This window comes from Hevea brasiliensis, chromosome 15, assembly GCF_030052815.1.
Source record: "Hevea brasiliensis isolate MT/VB/25A 57/8 chromosome 15, ASM3005281v1, whole genome shotgun sequence".
NCBI lineage: Eukaryota > Viridiplantae > Streptophyta > Magnoliopsida > Malpighiales > Euphorbiaceae > Hevea > Hevea brasiliensis.
In genome coordinates, this window is record NC_079507.1 from 29,600 (window position 1) to 46,246 (window position 16,647).

The 16,647-nt window shown below is 35.3% G+C and overlaps 1 protein-coding gene across 1 annotated transcript in view; it reads right to left on the minus strand.

The window, feature by feature from the left end:
* Positions 1 to 7,007: 7,007 nt before the first annotated feature.
* LOC131173815 (uncharacterized) overlaps positions 7,008 to 16,647 on the minus strand; it is a 30,267-nt gene continuing 20,627 nt past the window's right edge. Inside the window, exons 2-8 of the mRNA XM_058136327.1 lie at positions 8,583 to 8,857; positions 8,421 to 8,483; positions 8,072 to 8,319; positions 7,785 to 7,997; positions 7,569 to 7,661; positions 7,383 to 7,481; positions 7,008 to 7,298 (exon numbers count right to left, since the gene is read on the minus strand). Of these exons, the coding sequence (XP_057992310.1) occupies positions 7,008 to 7,298; positions 7,383 to 7,481; positions 7,569 to 7,661; positions 7,785 to 7,943 (642 nt within the window). The 5' untranslated portion in view covers positions 7,944 to 7,997; positions 8,072 to 8,319; positions 8,421 to 8,483; positions 8,583 to 8,857. The remainder of the gene's footprint in view (positions 7,299 to 7,382; positions 7,482 to 7,568; positions 7,662 to 7,784; positions 7,998 to 8,071; positions 8,320 to 8,420; positions 8,484 to 8,582; positions 8,858 to 16,647) is intronic.

Below are 16,647 nucleotides of genomic sequence, written 5' to 3' on the forward strand. Positions count from 1 at the left end.
GGAAGACCATAAATTAAATTAATTAAATTTTAATTATAATATTTATTGCATCATGCATGATGTCATGCATGATGTCATCACTTTTCACTTTTTCATTTTCCTTCTTTTTTTAATTTATTTTTCCATTAGTTCTTTAATTTAATTTTCGATTCTGAAATTTTCTTTTCTCCAATTTTATTTGACAGTTAGGTCAGGAGTCAGCTCTAGGGGTCAATTGACTAAATTGCCCCTCACTGGTTCGATCTAGTTTGCAAGTAATTCAATATTTCTTCTGAATCCCTGACCTAATTATTTGACTTGCTTAACAATTCTTTTTTATGATTTTCTCATTTCCACTGTGTTTGTAATAGTCTTAAGGACCGCAGCGTCACATTTTACGGTTCGAAATTTGAGTTTAAATCGACTTCGCTGTCGTTCTCGAGAAGGTCACCCATCACTGTGACTCTCGACTCATTTAACTTCTTGTGTTATGTTTTTCTTATTTATACTTAACTAATTGATAATTACTAATTATTTGTGTTCAGGGCTTATATAGTTATCTTAGATGTGATTCTAATCCCCTTAATTATCCGGACCGACACCGGTCACCGGAATAGTGAAATATACCAGGCTATGCAAATAGGGGTGTTACAGGTGGGGTGCCTAACACCTTCCCCACCCGTATCTGGACCCCGAACCTAGAATCTCTGTTTTCAAAGTGGTTTTCTTATTTTTACAAATAGTTTTCTTTAATTTCCCTCAAAATTAAAGTGGCGACTCCTCACTTTTCCCACTTCGGTGAGAACTCGTATAAGCGACCGCAAAAATCCTTGCGACAACGATTAAAAAATATATATTTTTTAATTTTATTAATACTATAATTATTATCCTAACTTGATAAATAGTGAATACGTATATATTTAAATATAAATATAAATTAATAATTTGATTAAAAAAAGTATATGAATATAAGAATTATATCATTTAATAAAATTTTTACTTATTTGAATTCAAAAACTTACTTCATTGAAATTTAATGTATATTCCTAAAAAAGTAATTATAAAATTTATTTAAAAATACATTATAAGTTAATTTGATAAAATATTTTATTATAAACTAAATAATTAGTTTGGTAAAATATTTTATTATAAACTAAAAAATTATTTATACTTTTTTACTATAATCATTTTAATTAAAAATAATAATATATTATTTTTAGTATTTTTTATTCTATTAGCATCAATTTTTATTTTTTATATAAAACGAATATTTTGGTTATTAATTTATAATTTATAAGTAATTTATTGGTATTAATATATTTTTCAATCTTATTTTTATAATTTTTTTCTATATCATAAAAAAATACAAAATTATATAAAATATTATATATCAAATAAAAATTAATAATATTGACACTTATTAATATAGATATGCACAATTAATTTTGACAAACAAAATTTAAAAATCAAATTGAAAATAACTTGAAATAAAAAAATAAACATTATATGAAATTATATCAAATTGATTTTATTTTATTATTATGTGTATAAACTCTTAAATAGTATTAGAAAAAGTTTATATTTTTCAAACTAATTATATATGTTTTATAAAAATTACAAAATGATAAAAACTAATTAATTTTGAAAAGCTCAACATTTATAAACTAATAAAATAACAATAGTTAAATTTATATATTTATTAAACACTTATAATTATAAAATTATATTGTGATAATAAATTTTTTATTATAAATTTTATCTCTATAATTTTTTATTTTTATTGATATATTTTAATTTTTATTAATTTAATCTGAAAAATGATGAGTACATATACTATATAAATATCACAAAAAATGGAAAATTATTATATTTTAATAATAATAATAATTTATATATAATATTATATCATAATACGTAAAATATTAAATTGCAAGTATATATAAAGGGTACAGAAAACGATACTAGTTATAATAAAGTTTAGAAATAAAATAATAATTATATGAAGGTGTTAATATATTTTTATTTTTTTAAACTAGTTATAATAAAGTTTAGAAACAAAATAATAATTATATGAAGGTGTTAATATATTTTTATTTTTATTAATAAAAAAATTTAAAGAAATGAAGGAAAAAAAAGGTATATTACAGAATTTAAATTTCCAAACATGTAAATATATTTTTTAAAAATAATAATTTAAATGTTATTTATAATATAATATAAAATAAAACATTAATTTATCCAAAATTAGTATTAATTAATTAATTTAAAGAAAATCTTAATAGTTAAATTTGGTAAGAAAAAGGAGTTGACGGAAATTTTGAAATAAATTTCAAGCATAATAAATAGTTATTTATAATGTATAAATGATGCAATAGACAAATGCAATTTAAATCGGACCACACTAAAAAATGACTAAATAATTCATACTAAGATCTGAAGACGTTCTCTTCCACTGAGAAACCCTAGCCACATACATCTCCAGCTGGACAATCCTTCACCGTTGTCAACTGTCACAGAGTAAGAAGTTTGCTCACCTCAAACTTGCTTCAAACCGTGCGGCCCTAGTCTTCCCCCAAGACTAAGTCAGCCTTCCCACACTCAAAGTCTATATAGATAGACTAATAAGGGTGACAAAGGGTAAAAATGGTGAGAGAGTGAGTAAAGAACAAGGAACACACTTGGAAAGAGTTTGGCAAAGGAAAAGTAATTTTACTACTCAATGAAAATTGCTTTACAAGCCTAAGGCTTACAAGAGAGTAATAAAGTGGGCTAAATTTACAAAAACACACTAAGAAGCTTTGGTATGGCTTGGATGCTTGTTGAGACCATTGGATGCCTAAATGAAGGCCAAAACCCCCTATTTATAGCCTTCATGCTGAGTTGGGGTGGTTTGGGCGGCCAAAATTCAAATTTCTACTGGTGGTGATTTCTCGCGGAACCTCATTTTGGCGGGCTCCTCTCGGCAACTCTCCTGCTCGCCCGGTTGGCCCGTTTGCCCCGAAAATTGACTCCCGCAAACATTGCCTCTTAGCAATGCACCTTCCCTTCGCCCCATAAGGATTTACACCTACTGAACCTCCCTCGGTAGGCAACCTCGCGGAAAAAAATTGGACTTCTTCGGGAGAGTAATTTTGTGGAGTGACATTCTCCCCCACTCAATCCGCACGACGCCCTCGTCGTTTGGACCTCCTCCTATGCCTCCCGGCGTGTCCCATATGGTTGCGTCGGGCTTGCTCTAATTGTGCTCCTGTAGTACCTCCCTCGTCCCTGTGGCTAAGTGCACCAGCTCTTCCCTCGGCTTTGCACTTTCGCCTGCTCTTCCGTGAGCGATGACGCCTCGGACCCTCCTGCCTCGGCGATGACTCCTACCTTGGACTTCTGGCTACTACAGTTTCCCTTGCACGGCCCACCTTCTCCCTGGGTGGTCGCCCCTTCCACAACTTCGGAGTGTGTCCCCTCTTACACTCCTTCGGATCCTTCTTCGGAGTACCTCCTCCTTTCCCAAACTACTTCTCTCCCTGAACAGCTGATGAAGGATCATGCATCTCAACATGCATGGTTGCAAGGGTGTTGGACGCCTTCCCTCGCAACAACGGCACCACACATGTACCACCTCCCTCCGTGATACACATGCTATTAGCGAATATCATCGGGATCGCCTTAGCTCGGTCCACGAACTCGACCCCAAGTATGCACTGAGAATCATCTATGGAGACAATAAAGAAATCTAAGGTACCATGCCAGTCTCCAATGTGTACCTTGACCTCTCGGGCTACACCGTGTATCAGGTTGGGTGTGGAGTTGACTGCCTTCAACCATCCCATCTCCTTCTCATAAGGGATGCCTAACCTCTTAGCTTCCTCCACCGTTAGGAAGTTGTGGGATGCCCCGGTGTCCAACAATGCCCGCAACTCTTGTCCTTCCACCTTGATTGGACAAAAGGTCGCCCCTTCTCCTCACTCGCGGTCCCTTTCTCCTGGACCTTCAGGGCACTCAACTGCAAGGATCCCATGGTCGCCTCCCTGGGTTGGAAAGGTGTCTCCTCCCTTTCCTCGACCAATGCTGAGAGCTTACTCCTCTTTGGACACTCCCGAGCTTTATGCGGTCCATCACAAAGAAAGCACTTAAGAAAAGGGCGTTCCATACCTCGATCTTCTCTTTGACTCCTGGGGTGCCCTTCCTTCAGCTTGTAGGATTTGGAGCTTCCATCCTTGCCTTGGCTATTGCCTCCCTCGCTCCTGTCCTTCTGTGGACTGAGTCTGCTCCTTTCGCTCCTCTGGAACTCCACAAGGGATTCAGCTATGGAGATGGCAGTAGCTAGATCTCGTGCTCCTCGCCTCTCTATCTCCATTTGGGCCCAAGTCTGTAGGCCATCAGTAAAGGCAAAGAGAGCTTCCGCATCTGGGTAGTCTGGGATCACTTATCACGGAGTAAGAAGTTTGCTCACCTCAAACTTGCTTCAAACTGTGCGGCCCTAGTCTTCCCCCAAGACTAAGTCAACCTTCCCACACTCAAAGTCTATATAAATAGACTAACAAGGGTGACAAAGGGTAAAAATGGTGAGAGAGTGAGTAAAGAACAAGGAACACACTTGGAAAGAGTTTGGCAAAGGAAAAGTAACTTTACTACTCAATGAAAATAGCTTTACAAGCCTAAGGCTTACAAGAGAGTAATAAAGTGGGCTAAGTGTACAAGAACACACTAAAGAGCTTTGGTATGGCTTGGATGCTTGTTGAGACTCTTGGATGCCGGGAGGAGCAGGCCAAAATGAGGTTAAGTCTGCTTACTGCATGCCAAAATGAGGTTCAGAGGGGCTGGAGGCATGCTGGGCGCTTACTGGGCGTGCCAGGCGATGGGAGGCCCAAAACGAGGTTCACGGGCTAAGTCTGGCGCACAACAGGCCTGCTGGGCGTACGGGCCGCGTGGGAGCAGCAAGCGGGCAGACCAGGCGCGAAATGAGGTTCATCGCATGGGCTGGCAGATTTCTGGCGAGGAACCTCGTTTTGGCGGGCTCCTCTCGGCAACTCTTCTCGCCGCCCCGCTGGCCTGCTTGCCTAAAATTGACTTCCCACAAACATTGCCTCCCAAAGAATGCACCTTCCCTTTGCCCCACAAGGATTTACACCTACTGAACCTCCCTCGGTAGGCAACCTCGCAGAAAAAAATTGGACTTCTTCGAGAAACTAATTTTGTGGAGTGACACAACACTCAGAAGGCCATTTCGAGAAGCCTCACACTATAGATAATCTAACGATAGAAGCATATGAAGGCCATAAAACTAACCTATCTAGCATCGACGCCAAGGATGAATATTCACCTAACAACATATTTCAAACTTATCTCTACCAAAAGGAAGAAACCCATACACATCAAACCTTTCAGCCGGCGGTTTGAAGGATTAAGATTTTAATTTTGCTAGATCAATAAAAATGAGCCCTACACACTCTACCCTTTCTCTCCCTTTCTACCAGATCAAGATTTGCCTTCAGATTCAGCTCTCTCGTATTATGGGAACGGCTTGGACTGTACAATCCCTTCCTTCTTCCACCTTTCAGCTCTTTAACATGTTGGATTTTTTATTTGTATTTGGATGTGGATTAGCATTAATCAATTGTTAGGCTCATTGACAGATTAAATAATGATATCAAATAATAAGTTTAGTAATTGACAATATCTAAATGGATTGGGTCATGTGATTGCACTACAAGAAAATTAATATTTAACGAGAGGAAAAATCATCATTAAAAATTAAAAAGTGGTCGTTAATAATAATTAACAACCATAAAAGTTGGTCGTTAAGTCATCGTTATAGGCTCCGTCGTTAAAAAGTTTAACGAGGAATTTATATAACTCGTCGTTGATACTAATAACGAGGACACAATAAGCGATTGTTAAAATTATAGTATTAACGACTATTTTAGCTGCCGTTAATGTTATTAACAACGAAGAAAATGGTCATCAAATTTAAATTAAAAGATCGTTATTTTACAATGTAACGGCCTCTAAAAACTATTAACAATGAAAAAATTGGTCGTTAAAAAATATTAACAACAGCAAATAATGCTCATTAATGGTTATTAACAATTAAAAAAAATCTCGTTAAAAAGTATTAACGAGAGCAAATGATGATCGTTAAAAATTACTAACGATAGTAAAAAGTAGTCGTTGAAAATAATTGAGGATGAACATTAAAAATTGATAACAACGATGCAAAATGGTCGTTAAAAATGATTAACAATCATAAAAATAGTTGTGAAAACATATTAACAATAACAAAAAGAGGTGATTAACAATCAATATGAATACAAAAATCATCATTAATAATGATGATTTAATTGTGTTAACTTTTAAAACACTAAAAAATTTAATAAGCAATTAATAATAATAAATAATATGCTTCATAAATAAAATAACATTCATACATCAATATGAAAATGTCATAACAACCGCCTCAAATGTCGGTTTAATATTAATTATTTACACTTAATTTGTTTATGTCAATAAGAAAACTATAAATACGTGAAATAAAATTCAACAATATCTTCTAAGTTACTTTTGAACACTTTCACCCAAAAAAATTACTTCAATGCTTTCACTATTTGCATAATCACATCTGCACCAAAATATAAAAATATAATTAGATTGTAACAACTATGAAATCCACTAATAGCTTGAAATGAGTTTCACATTTAACTTAAAATTTGTTAATATTTTATTTCTAAACAGTTTAAGTATAATATATCAAATAAAAAATTCGGCAAAATTCCATTTGTATTTTGAATATTTTCAAAATTTCAAACAAATAATTCAAATTCATAACTTGCATAAAACATAAATTCAAAAATATTCATCAACTTCCAATCCGATTTCTGTGCTCTTTAATTAAATTATATACATTTATCTTCAATAAATATATAATAGTGAATATTTATTTCTATTTGTAAATGTACAACTTAAAATATGACCTATATTAAAAACAATATAAAGAATATAGTAGATGAAAAAGAAGATAATTTACCTTATCACAATCATGTGGATTGATCTGTAGATAGAGAAGTTCTAGTTGGAGCATTAGAGTATTGGCTCAATAATAAGTCCTCCAGGTATTTCATCCTAGTTTCTACTTCAGACAAACGATCCTTAAGCAATCGATTCTCCTCTTGAAGGCCAACGTTGGAATGAGATTTCTTAACTTCTTTTGCCTTTATTCCACCCCCATAACCAATAACTTGATCACGATGTCGTGTTTCAAAACATTGTTCTACAACCTCCATATGAGACAAAGAAGGGTTGGATTGGATGACATCACGTATTTGATCCTATAATAATTATGATTAATCAATGACACAAATAAAACAATTTATGAAAAGACAAAGATTTGCAATAAAAGTAATATAACATACATATTTCTCTTGAACATTAAAGTCAACCAAATTTGCACCCTTCTTATGAGTTTCAAAGAATATAGTTCCAATGTCTGGTGGATTGCCATCCTTGCCTCCCTTTACAAAATACGATATTGTTACACAATAGCATAATATATTTAATCTCTAAAATGAAAAAGCATGAAAAAATCTCACTAACATTACCAAATCATAGATAATTTGTTTGTAAGGTTTGCTACCAGTACGATGAAGCATAGTTAAATTTTTCCTATTTTCAGAGCTTCGAACACTTGTTTCCTACATTAAAAAAAGTATTTAAAAACATTATGTTAACCCTTCTAAAAAATAATAAAACTAAAGATAAAAATACTTATATTTAATTTACATAATTTCTAATATTGGTAAAATAAAATGTCATACCTTAAATTTTTTGGTGCAAAAATGGTTCTTAACTAACCACTCCCAATCTTCTTGATGCATCCCTTGAGGAACATTTTTCAACAACTCTGGAAAAGAACCACAAGGCTTTATATTGTGGCATTTCAAATCCCCTCTCCAATTATTCCACAAATGATTCATATGCTATAAAGTCTTTCCTCGATATAGCTCAATGTCAACATTTTTAAATTTCTCCTACAAAAAAAAAAAAGAATGAATGAATAGATGCAAATTAAATTAATCCAATGTTTTATTAAAAGTAAAGGTACCTTGACTGAATCCCACATATGATCTTTTGCATCTTCTCCAATTTGCTTCCATGAGTGCACTCTTATTGGACAAATGTTTGGGTCACGCACTATTTTGCCCAAATGTCTTGACCATTCTGCATGATTTTCTCCAACAACTCGATTATTATAAAAAACTACATCCAGTTTCTCTCCATCCTTAAGTGCTGCAATCTTTTTACCCTTGTTCATTCCTCTTGTTTTTCTCTTCTTTTGTATAGTGGAAATACCTAAATAAAAAAGTCCTTAGAACTTCATTAATGATATAGAAATAATGCATCAATAATAAATATAAATTATTAATAATGCATATGACAATAATTATTTGAACCTTCTTGTGTTTCTTCCTAAGCTGGATTATTATTACTTTGATGTTGCCTTGTTGTATTACATTCTGCAGTATCAAAATCTATCAATATTAAAAATAAAAAGTAAATTATTAATGTAAACTAAATTCATAACCCTGAATGAAATAGAAAAATAGGAGTTGAACCTTCATGCACTTGTTCAGGTATTTGTTCTTGTACTCCACCATCTTCTTCCCTATGATCAACATCTTGAAAAAGAGAGATGTCATTATGTGGCTCTAACGAACAACGTGCAATTGATGCAGTTTGACTTTGTGTGGATGTCATAGGTAAAAATGATCTTGATTGATGTCCATGTCCCCTTGCCCTTCTTAATGCACCCGGTGGTATAAATGAACTCTTCACTATATTTGTCCTAGGTCCTTTCTTTTTTTGTGACACCATTTCTAGCGTCATTTACCTGGAATATTAGCACATCAAATATATGTGAATTTTTTTTCAAACCAATAAAATATATCATGACATAAATAAATATGGGAAACAACATAAATAAAATATGGGAAAAAGACAAAATGAAATGTAAACTACATTGAATAACTTAATTACACATAAACATCCAAAATAAATTATGTATATATTATAGAGTTTATTTTGAAAAGAAACATTATACACTAGCATTCAAACAATAATAATTAAATAAACTTCATGATCCATGTTTTCTTTTCTTCTGTGTTGGAGATATATCAATTATTTGTGGCTCTATATCCATCCTCTTCCAACTAATTTGGTCATTTGCATCAGCTGTAGTTGTTTCTCCAGATTCAAGATTGACAGATTCATCAGCTTGATATGCTTCACCTAATTGATTCAAGTCAACGGGGTCAATGTCTTCTTCTAATGGGATGTCATAAGAATCTCGAGGATGTGCCTTTATCACACAATGCCAGCCTTTATGAATATTGTCTGGAACATAAAAGACTTGTGATGCTTGGTTAGCTAAAATGAAAGGTTCATTTATTTTCAAAGTTTGTTTACAATTAACACTAACCCCCCCCCATATTCATCAATCTTAACCCCCCTCACTCGATCATAACCATCCCACCAATTACAACGAAATAACACAACACCTCTTCCTCCAAGATATTGCAATTGAATAATCTCAGTTAAGACACCGTAGTAATCTATGTTGTTAACTTCATCACCAATATCTCCAATTACAACAACTCCACTATTTTGTGTCCTCAAACCTTGGTAATGATATTTAGTATGAAACCTATACCCATTGACAATGTAACCATAAAAAGATGTCACATATCGAGCAGGACCGCGTGATAATGAGAGTAGGGCTCCCATCATTGGACTTGAGTCATTTTTATGCAACCACGCAACCTATAAAAAAAAATTTGTCTGAAAAAGTGAAAAATCAATTCCTAATGGTTACAAACAATTGAAATAATTAATTACTCAAAATACATACAAAACTTAAAGTGTACTTACTTTCGTCTTAAACCATCTAACAAAATTTTTATTCCATTGACCTTCTGACATACCTACTAAATTGGTTGCTGCCAATTGTGAATACTCTCTAAGGGGCAAAAAAAAAAAAAAAGAGGATTATAGGCGATTGTGATAAATTAAAAAAAAAAGAGTAAATACAATATGAATAAGCAAAAAAAAATATCATACTCGATGTATGGCTGGACTTCATCACAATTCTTTAATGCATAAATATGAGCTTGCTCCCACTCCTGTGTATCAAGATCACGAGTTTTACTAGCACCTAATCCTCGTCCTACTTTGGAGAAAATTGATAAGCCTCCTTTATTTTTATTACTGCCACCATCATAGTTGCGCTCCATTCGATTGAACTTTGTCTCAATGCCATGCAAGTACCTTGAGCAAAGAGTCATGCACTCATTTGCAATGTATGCCTCTGCAATTGAACCCTCTACACAAGCTCTATTTCGAATACATGACTTAAATGAATATAATGCTCGTTCTATTGGGTACATCCAACGTGTAACACCCTCCCTGTAGCAACTCCGTACATTCTACTGTTCCGGTGACCAGTGTCGGTCCGGACAGCTAGAACGTTCGGAGAAATATTTTAACTAAAGTGAGGGACCATAATTAACTCAAATATTAATAAGAAAAATTTAGTAAAAATTTTAGAAATAAAATACAACTAAGTCAAATGAGCCGGTGCCCAAGCGATGGGTAACCCAGTGGGAAGTTGCGGTTCTCGTAACTAGGAGCCCTAAACCCGAGAGAAAATTCATAAAATAATTTTTGGGACTCCAGAGAAGGGTTATTGAGGTTCCTATGGCATTAGAATGCCAAGAAAATATTTAGAAAAATTTTTCAATCGGTACAGACAATTTTGACCCGTTAAGCCAAACGGAGGGCATTTTGGTCATTTCGCCTTCAGAGGCGATTTTTGGCCGACTTGTCCAGTTAAGTAAATAATTATTATGACATAAAATATGAATAAATATTGCTAAAAATTAAATTGAAATTTGGTAGAAAAGAAAAGAAAAGAAAAATGAAGGAAATTAGGGATAATGACATCACATGATGTCATTTACATACCCTCCACCAATCACCATTCAACAAGCCTTCTTAAAACAATTAAAAGAGACAAAATGGACCCAAAAATTCTGGTGTTTTCTCCTTCTTCTTCAGCCAGCCGTGAGTTTCTCCTTCTTCCTCCATAACTCTCATTCTCTCATACCTTCAATCTTTGATTTCTCACCCCAAAACCCTTAGGTCCTTTCACTAAAATTTGTCACCCAACCTTGCTAGAGTGTTTGGCAGCTAAGAAAACAAAAGAAAGTGGAAGAAAGTGAGGTGTGAACAAGCTTAGAAAATCACCAAAGAGGTTAGTGCCATAACCTTTGCTTTTACATCTTTTTAATCATGAATTTGAGCTAAGTTAAGTTAAAAATTTGACAGAAATTGAATTAATGAAGCATGGTTATATTCCATGAAGTTTTGGCAGCCTTGACATGAGTTAGGGTTAGGAGAAATCTGTGGTTTAAAGTGACATATTGCTGCCCCTCTTATAAATTATATGATTAGTATAACAAATTAGGAGTGGGATGCATGAATTGGAGGCTTGGTTAATTAGAATTAGGGTTTTGGAGAGAAACTTGGACTTTGCTTATGTAATGGTGAATGAACATTCTAATGGTCAATTAGTGACCATTTGAGGTAAGTTGACCATAATTTGGAGTGAAGTATAGTATTACAAACTGATTTGGTATGCTGCCTAGTGAGAGCAGCAGGTGAGGCTGTGAGTCCAGCCTGTTTGGACTGCCATAACTTTGGCTGTGTAGGTTCAATTGGTGTTTGGCCAATTGGACATGAAACTTGACACATAATGGCACAATTTTGGTGAAGAAACCATGCCTAAAAGACCAAAGCAAGTGGACCAAAAACTTGCCCCAATCCGGATGTCCTGCAACCAGATTCTGCAGAATGATCAAATAAACAGTGATTGTTCATTTGGTCATAACTCATTGTAGAATGGCCCAATTGACCTGAAATGTTTACAGCAACAAGTTAAGATATAGACCAACAACTTTCATGAAGAAACCTACCCCAAATTATGACCAGAACCTATCCAACAAGGCAGTTACAGTCACTGTTCACTGCACTGTAGATATGGTCAGTTCTGAAATTTTCTAATCCGGCCAGTTGTGGTTTTTGGACCATAACTTGAGCTAAAAAACTCCAAATGGAGTGATTCAAAAAAAGAAATTCAACTAGACAAAATAAGGAACAACTTTCATGTTTATCATTTTCTCAAATTCCCACTGTAACAGTAACTAATGGAACAGTAAAGTTAGGGTATAAAAACTGAAAATTCTGCTCCATTAGTTTTAAGCTTAGAAATGGTATTGGTGATTAATGCCAACAAGTTTTGAATGCAAAATGTGGTATGTTGGGAGTGTTAAAACTAATGTACCTATTTTCTATGCAAAAGTCAACATTTTTGTTGACCAATGAAGTGAATAGTAACACCAAAGCTTGAAAATCAAAAATTACAAAATTCAAAAGTATCAAATGCCCTAGTATACCTAACAAGATTGGTTTGGATAGTTTGGCATGCCAATAGGGTTCAGTTAGCAGTACTGCACATGGCATTATGCCATTCTGTGATTTCATGGCTTTTAGCCATTCTGACATTGTGTTGATATTTGGCCTTGTGCCTATTGTCATTACAGCTTATTAGCTGTTCTGTTGCACACCGGGAGATGCATATGTAACCGATGGTGTGACGGCCCGAGGTACTAGATACCCAGAGCCAGTTTGCCCGTTTATCCAGTCCAGTCGTCCAGTATAGGTTCCTTGGGCAACAAAAAATGAAAGTGGATAATTTAACGAAATAATGAATATAACAAGTACAAAACAAGTAAGACATCGATACATTCAATGCATATTTATTTTCTGTTATTTCTTTTCATTTTATTATTGGCACTACTAAGCATTATTGCTTAGCTCGTTGCTTTTGCCACGCGTAGGTTCTGGAGATACTGACCGAGAGCCCAGTAGACCACAGGCTGGGTGAGACCTCCTGCAGCTCTGCATAGTGTCCGTGTCACCTCACCATCTTCAGTGCATTGGTAGGACACTAGGTTCATTTTGGTATTTTGTAACTAACTTTTATTTTCCTTTGTGTAAATAAAACTCATGTAATGTATTTTGATGTTCATGTAAATAATGAAAATTGTGGTTATGAATGGAAAAATTTGAGTATTTATTTATTGCATATATATATGAGTACCATGAGAAATGAATGTTTGAGTAATGGAAAGATTGTTGAAAAACATATTGATACTTTGTTGATGAAATGGAGTTGGGATTGTTTGGAAATGATTATTGGAAGTGTTTTTCACAGGTTCCGAAGAACTGTTTTCTCCATTTTTAGCCAGATCACGAATTTTCTATAAAATTTTTGAAACCTCAAATAAATTATAATTTCGATAAATGGCTTAAATAAATTATATTTCATAAATTATATTCAAAACTATGATAAAAATAAATTAAGGAAGAATAAAAATGATTGAGATAAAGTAGAGTGTTCCGGTACACCGTGTGACATATCTTACTCGGATATACTGTAGACGGGTAAGGGGTGTCACATTTAGTGGTATCAGAGCACGGTTTAGGCGTTTCTGGGCCTAGATTGAGTCCATACCATGCATTGCATTTGTAAGAGTCGAGGTGACACTAATGCAGATCTGTTTGTTTTTCTTATTTTGAATAGGATATGGACCCTACATCACAGAGAGCAGTTGAGGAGGAAGTGGAGAGTCATGCTCCACCTGCAGTAGTTGAAACTGGGGGTAGGGGAGAACCTGCTCCGCCAGCTCAAGCAGAGCCTCGCCACCTCCACAGTGCCATGTTTCAAAGAATGGCTGAATTTTTCGCACAAATGGTCGGTAATGCCAAAGACCACCACCACCACCACCTCCACAGTAAATCACACTGGAAAAATTGAGAAAATTTGGGGCGTGGACTTCTTTGGCAAGAGAGAAGATGATTACATTACTAGAAAATTGGTTGAATGCAGCAGTGAGTTTTAAAACAACTCCACTGCACTCCAGAGCAGAATCTAGAAGCTGCTGTATCTCTGTTGCAAGATGATGCATATGAATGGTGGGATATGGTGTCTAGTGAAGTACAGCCAGAAGTAATAACTTGGGACTTCTTCCTCTCCGAATTTAAGAAGAAATATGTGGGTAGTGTATACCTGGAAGAGAGAAGAAGAGAGTTCATTAACCTGAGGCAGAGACAGCTAACAGTGGCCGAGTATGAAAAGGAATTTGTCAGATTGAGCCGCTACAGAAGGGAGATAGTCCCTAATGAGGCCGAAAGGTGTAAGAGATTTGAAAAAGGATTAAATGATAATATAAAGATCATGATCACTGCCTTGGGAATCACAGACTTCACCAAGTTAGTGGAAGCCGCAATAAAATTTGAAAAAGTAAGAATAAGTGAGCAGACCAGAAGGGAGAGACAGCAGAAGAGGGGCCCGGGTCAGTCTAGTTCATCCCCTGCATTTGGGAAGAAGTTCAAGGGTCCACCTGCACAGAGTTCAAATCAACCACAAGGTCGAGTCGCCTCAGGCCCAGCCACTTTACCCCTAGGAGAGGTCACCCACACCATCGGTAAGGCTCTCCAGGGATGGGGTTCAGGGGACCAGCCCCAGCATCTTCTGCATGTCCACATTGTCTGAAATGGCATAAGGGGGAGTGTTGGAGAGTGACTGGTGCCTGCTTAATGTGACACCCCTTACCCGTGTACAGTATACCCGAGTAAGTAATGCCACACAGTGTACCGGCACACTCTAATATTCCTCAATTAATTTATACAATGCTTTTGCATATAATTTATGAAATACAATTTATTTAAGCTGTTTATCAAAAGTATTATTCATTTAAGGTTCCGAAAATTTTAAAGAAAATCCGACGGAGTACCGGCTAAAAATGGAGAAAACCGTTCTTCGGAACCTGTTAAAAACACTTCCAATAAACAAATTCATTCATTGCCAACTTCAATATCATCACGAAACTCAATATCAAGATTTCAACAATTTTTCAATTTCAGGTCTCAATAACCCTTTCATTTCTCAAAACATCCCTTTCTCAGGGTTCTCATATATAAACAACCATTAAATACTCAAATTAATACCATACATGACCATAAATCTTTATTATTTACATAAAGCTCAAAATACATTACATAAATCCCAAATACATATGAGAAATAAAAATCTGCTACAAAATATCAAAATGACAAAATGACACCTAGTGCCCTACCAATGCACTGCAGGTAGTGAGGTGACACGGACACGGTGCAGATCTACAGGATGAACTCACCCAGTCTGCGGTCTACTGGGCTCACGATCGGGATCTCCAGTACCTACGCGTGGCAAAAGCAACGCGCTAAGCAATAATGCTTAGTGGTGCAATAATATAATAAAAGAAAATAGCAAGAAAATAAATGTGTATACAATGTGTATGCTTTCTTTGTTTGATGTTGGTATATTCATTATTTCATTAACTTTGTTCACTTTATTCATTTGGTTGCCCCAAGTAACCTACACTAGACGATCGGATGGATAACGTAAACCGCACCGGGTATCAAGTACTCGCCGTCACACCATCGGTCACATGTGCATCTCCCAGGCAAATGCAATGCTAACAAGTCAGAATATATCAGGCACAAGGCCAAAGCTCAATACAAAGTCAGAATGGCTAAAAGCCATGAAATCACGGAATGGCATTTTTGCCATGTGCAGTACTGCTAACTGAACCCTATTGGCATGCCAAACTATCCAAACCAATCTTGTTAGGTATACTAGGGCATTTGAAACTTTTAAATTCTTCAATTTGTGAATTTCAACTTTTTTGGTGTTACTATTCATCATTGGTCAACAAAAATGTTGACTTTTAGAATAAAGATGTGTACATTGACTTTGGCACTCCCAACATACCACATTTGGTGTTTAAAACTTGTTGGCATTAAGTGTTAATACCATTCCAAAGTGTAAACCCACACAAGCAGAATTTTCAGTTTTGGTGAGTCAACTTTACTGTTCCATTGGACACTGTTACTGTTGGAATTTGAAGAAATGTAAAACATGAAAGTTGTTCCTTATTTTGTCTAGTTGAATTTCCTTTTTTGAATCACTCCATTTGGAGTTTTGTAGCTCCAGATATGGCCCAAAAACCCAAGCTGGCCGGATTGCCAAATCTGCAGATTTACCATATCTACAGTAACATGAACAGTGACTTCCATAGCCATTTGGGTTAGGTTCTGGCCATAATTTGGGGTAGGTTCCTTCATGAAAGTTGTTTGTCTATGTCTTAACTTGTTGCTGTAAAAATTTCAGGTCAATTGACCAAATCTACAGTGAGTTATGGCCAAATGAACAGTTACTGTTCATTTGGTCAATTCTGCAGAATCAGTTTCAGGGTTCCGGATTGGGGCCAAGTTTTGGTCCTCTTGCTTTGGTCTTTTGGGCATGGTTTCTTCAGCAAAAATGTGCCATTATAAGCCTAGTTTCATGTCCAATTGGCCAAACACCAATTGGACTAACACAGCCCAAGTTATGGCTGTGCAAAGGGACTGAATTTTCAGTCCCTATGCTGCTGTCCTAGGGCAGTTTATACCTTGACTTTGCCATACCCTTTTTCAGTCCAAATTGTGTTCAACACACCTCAAATGGTCACTTATTGACCA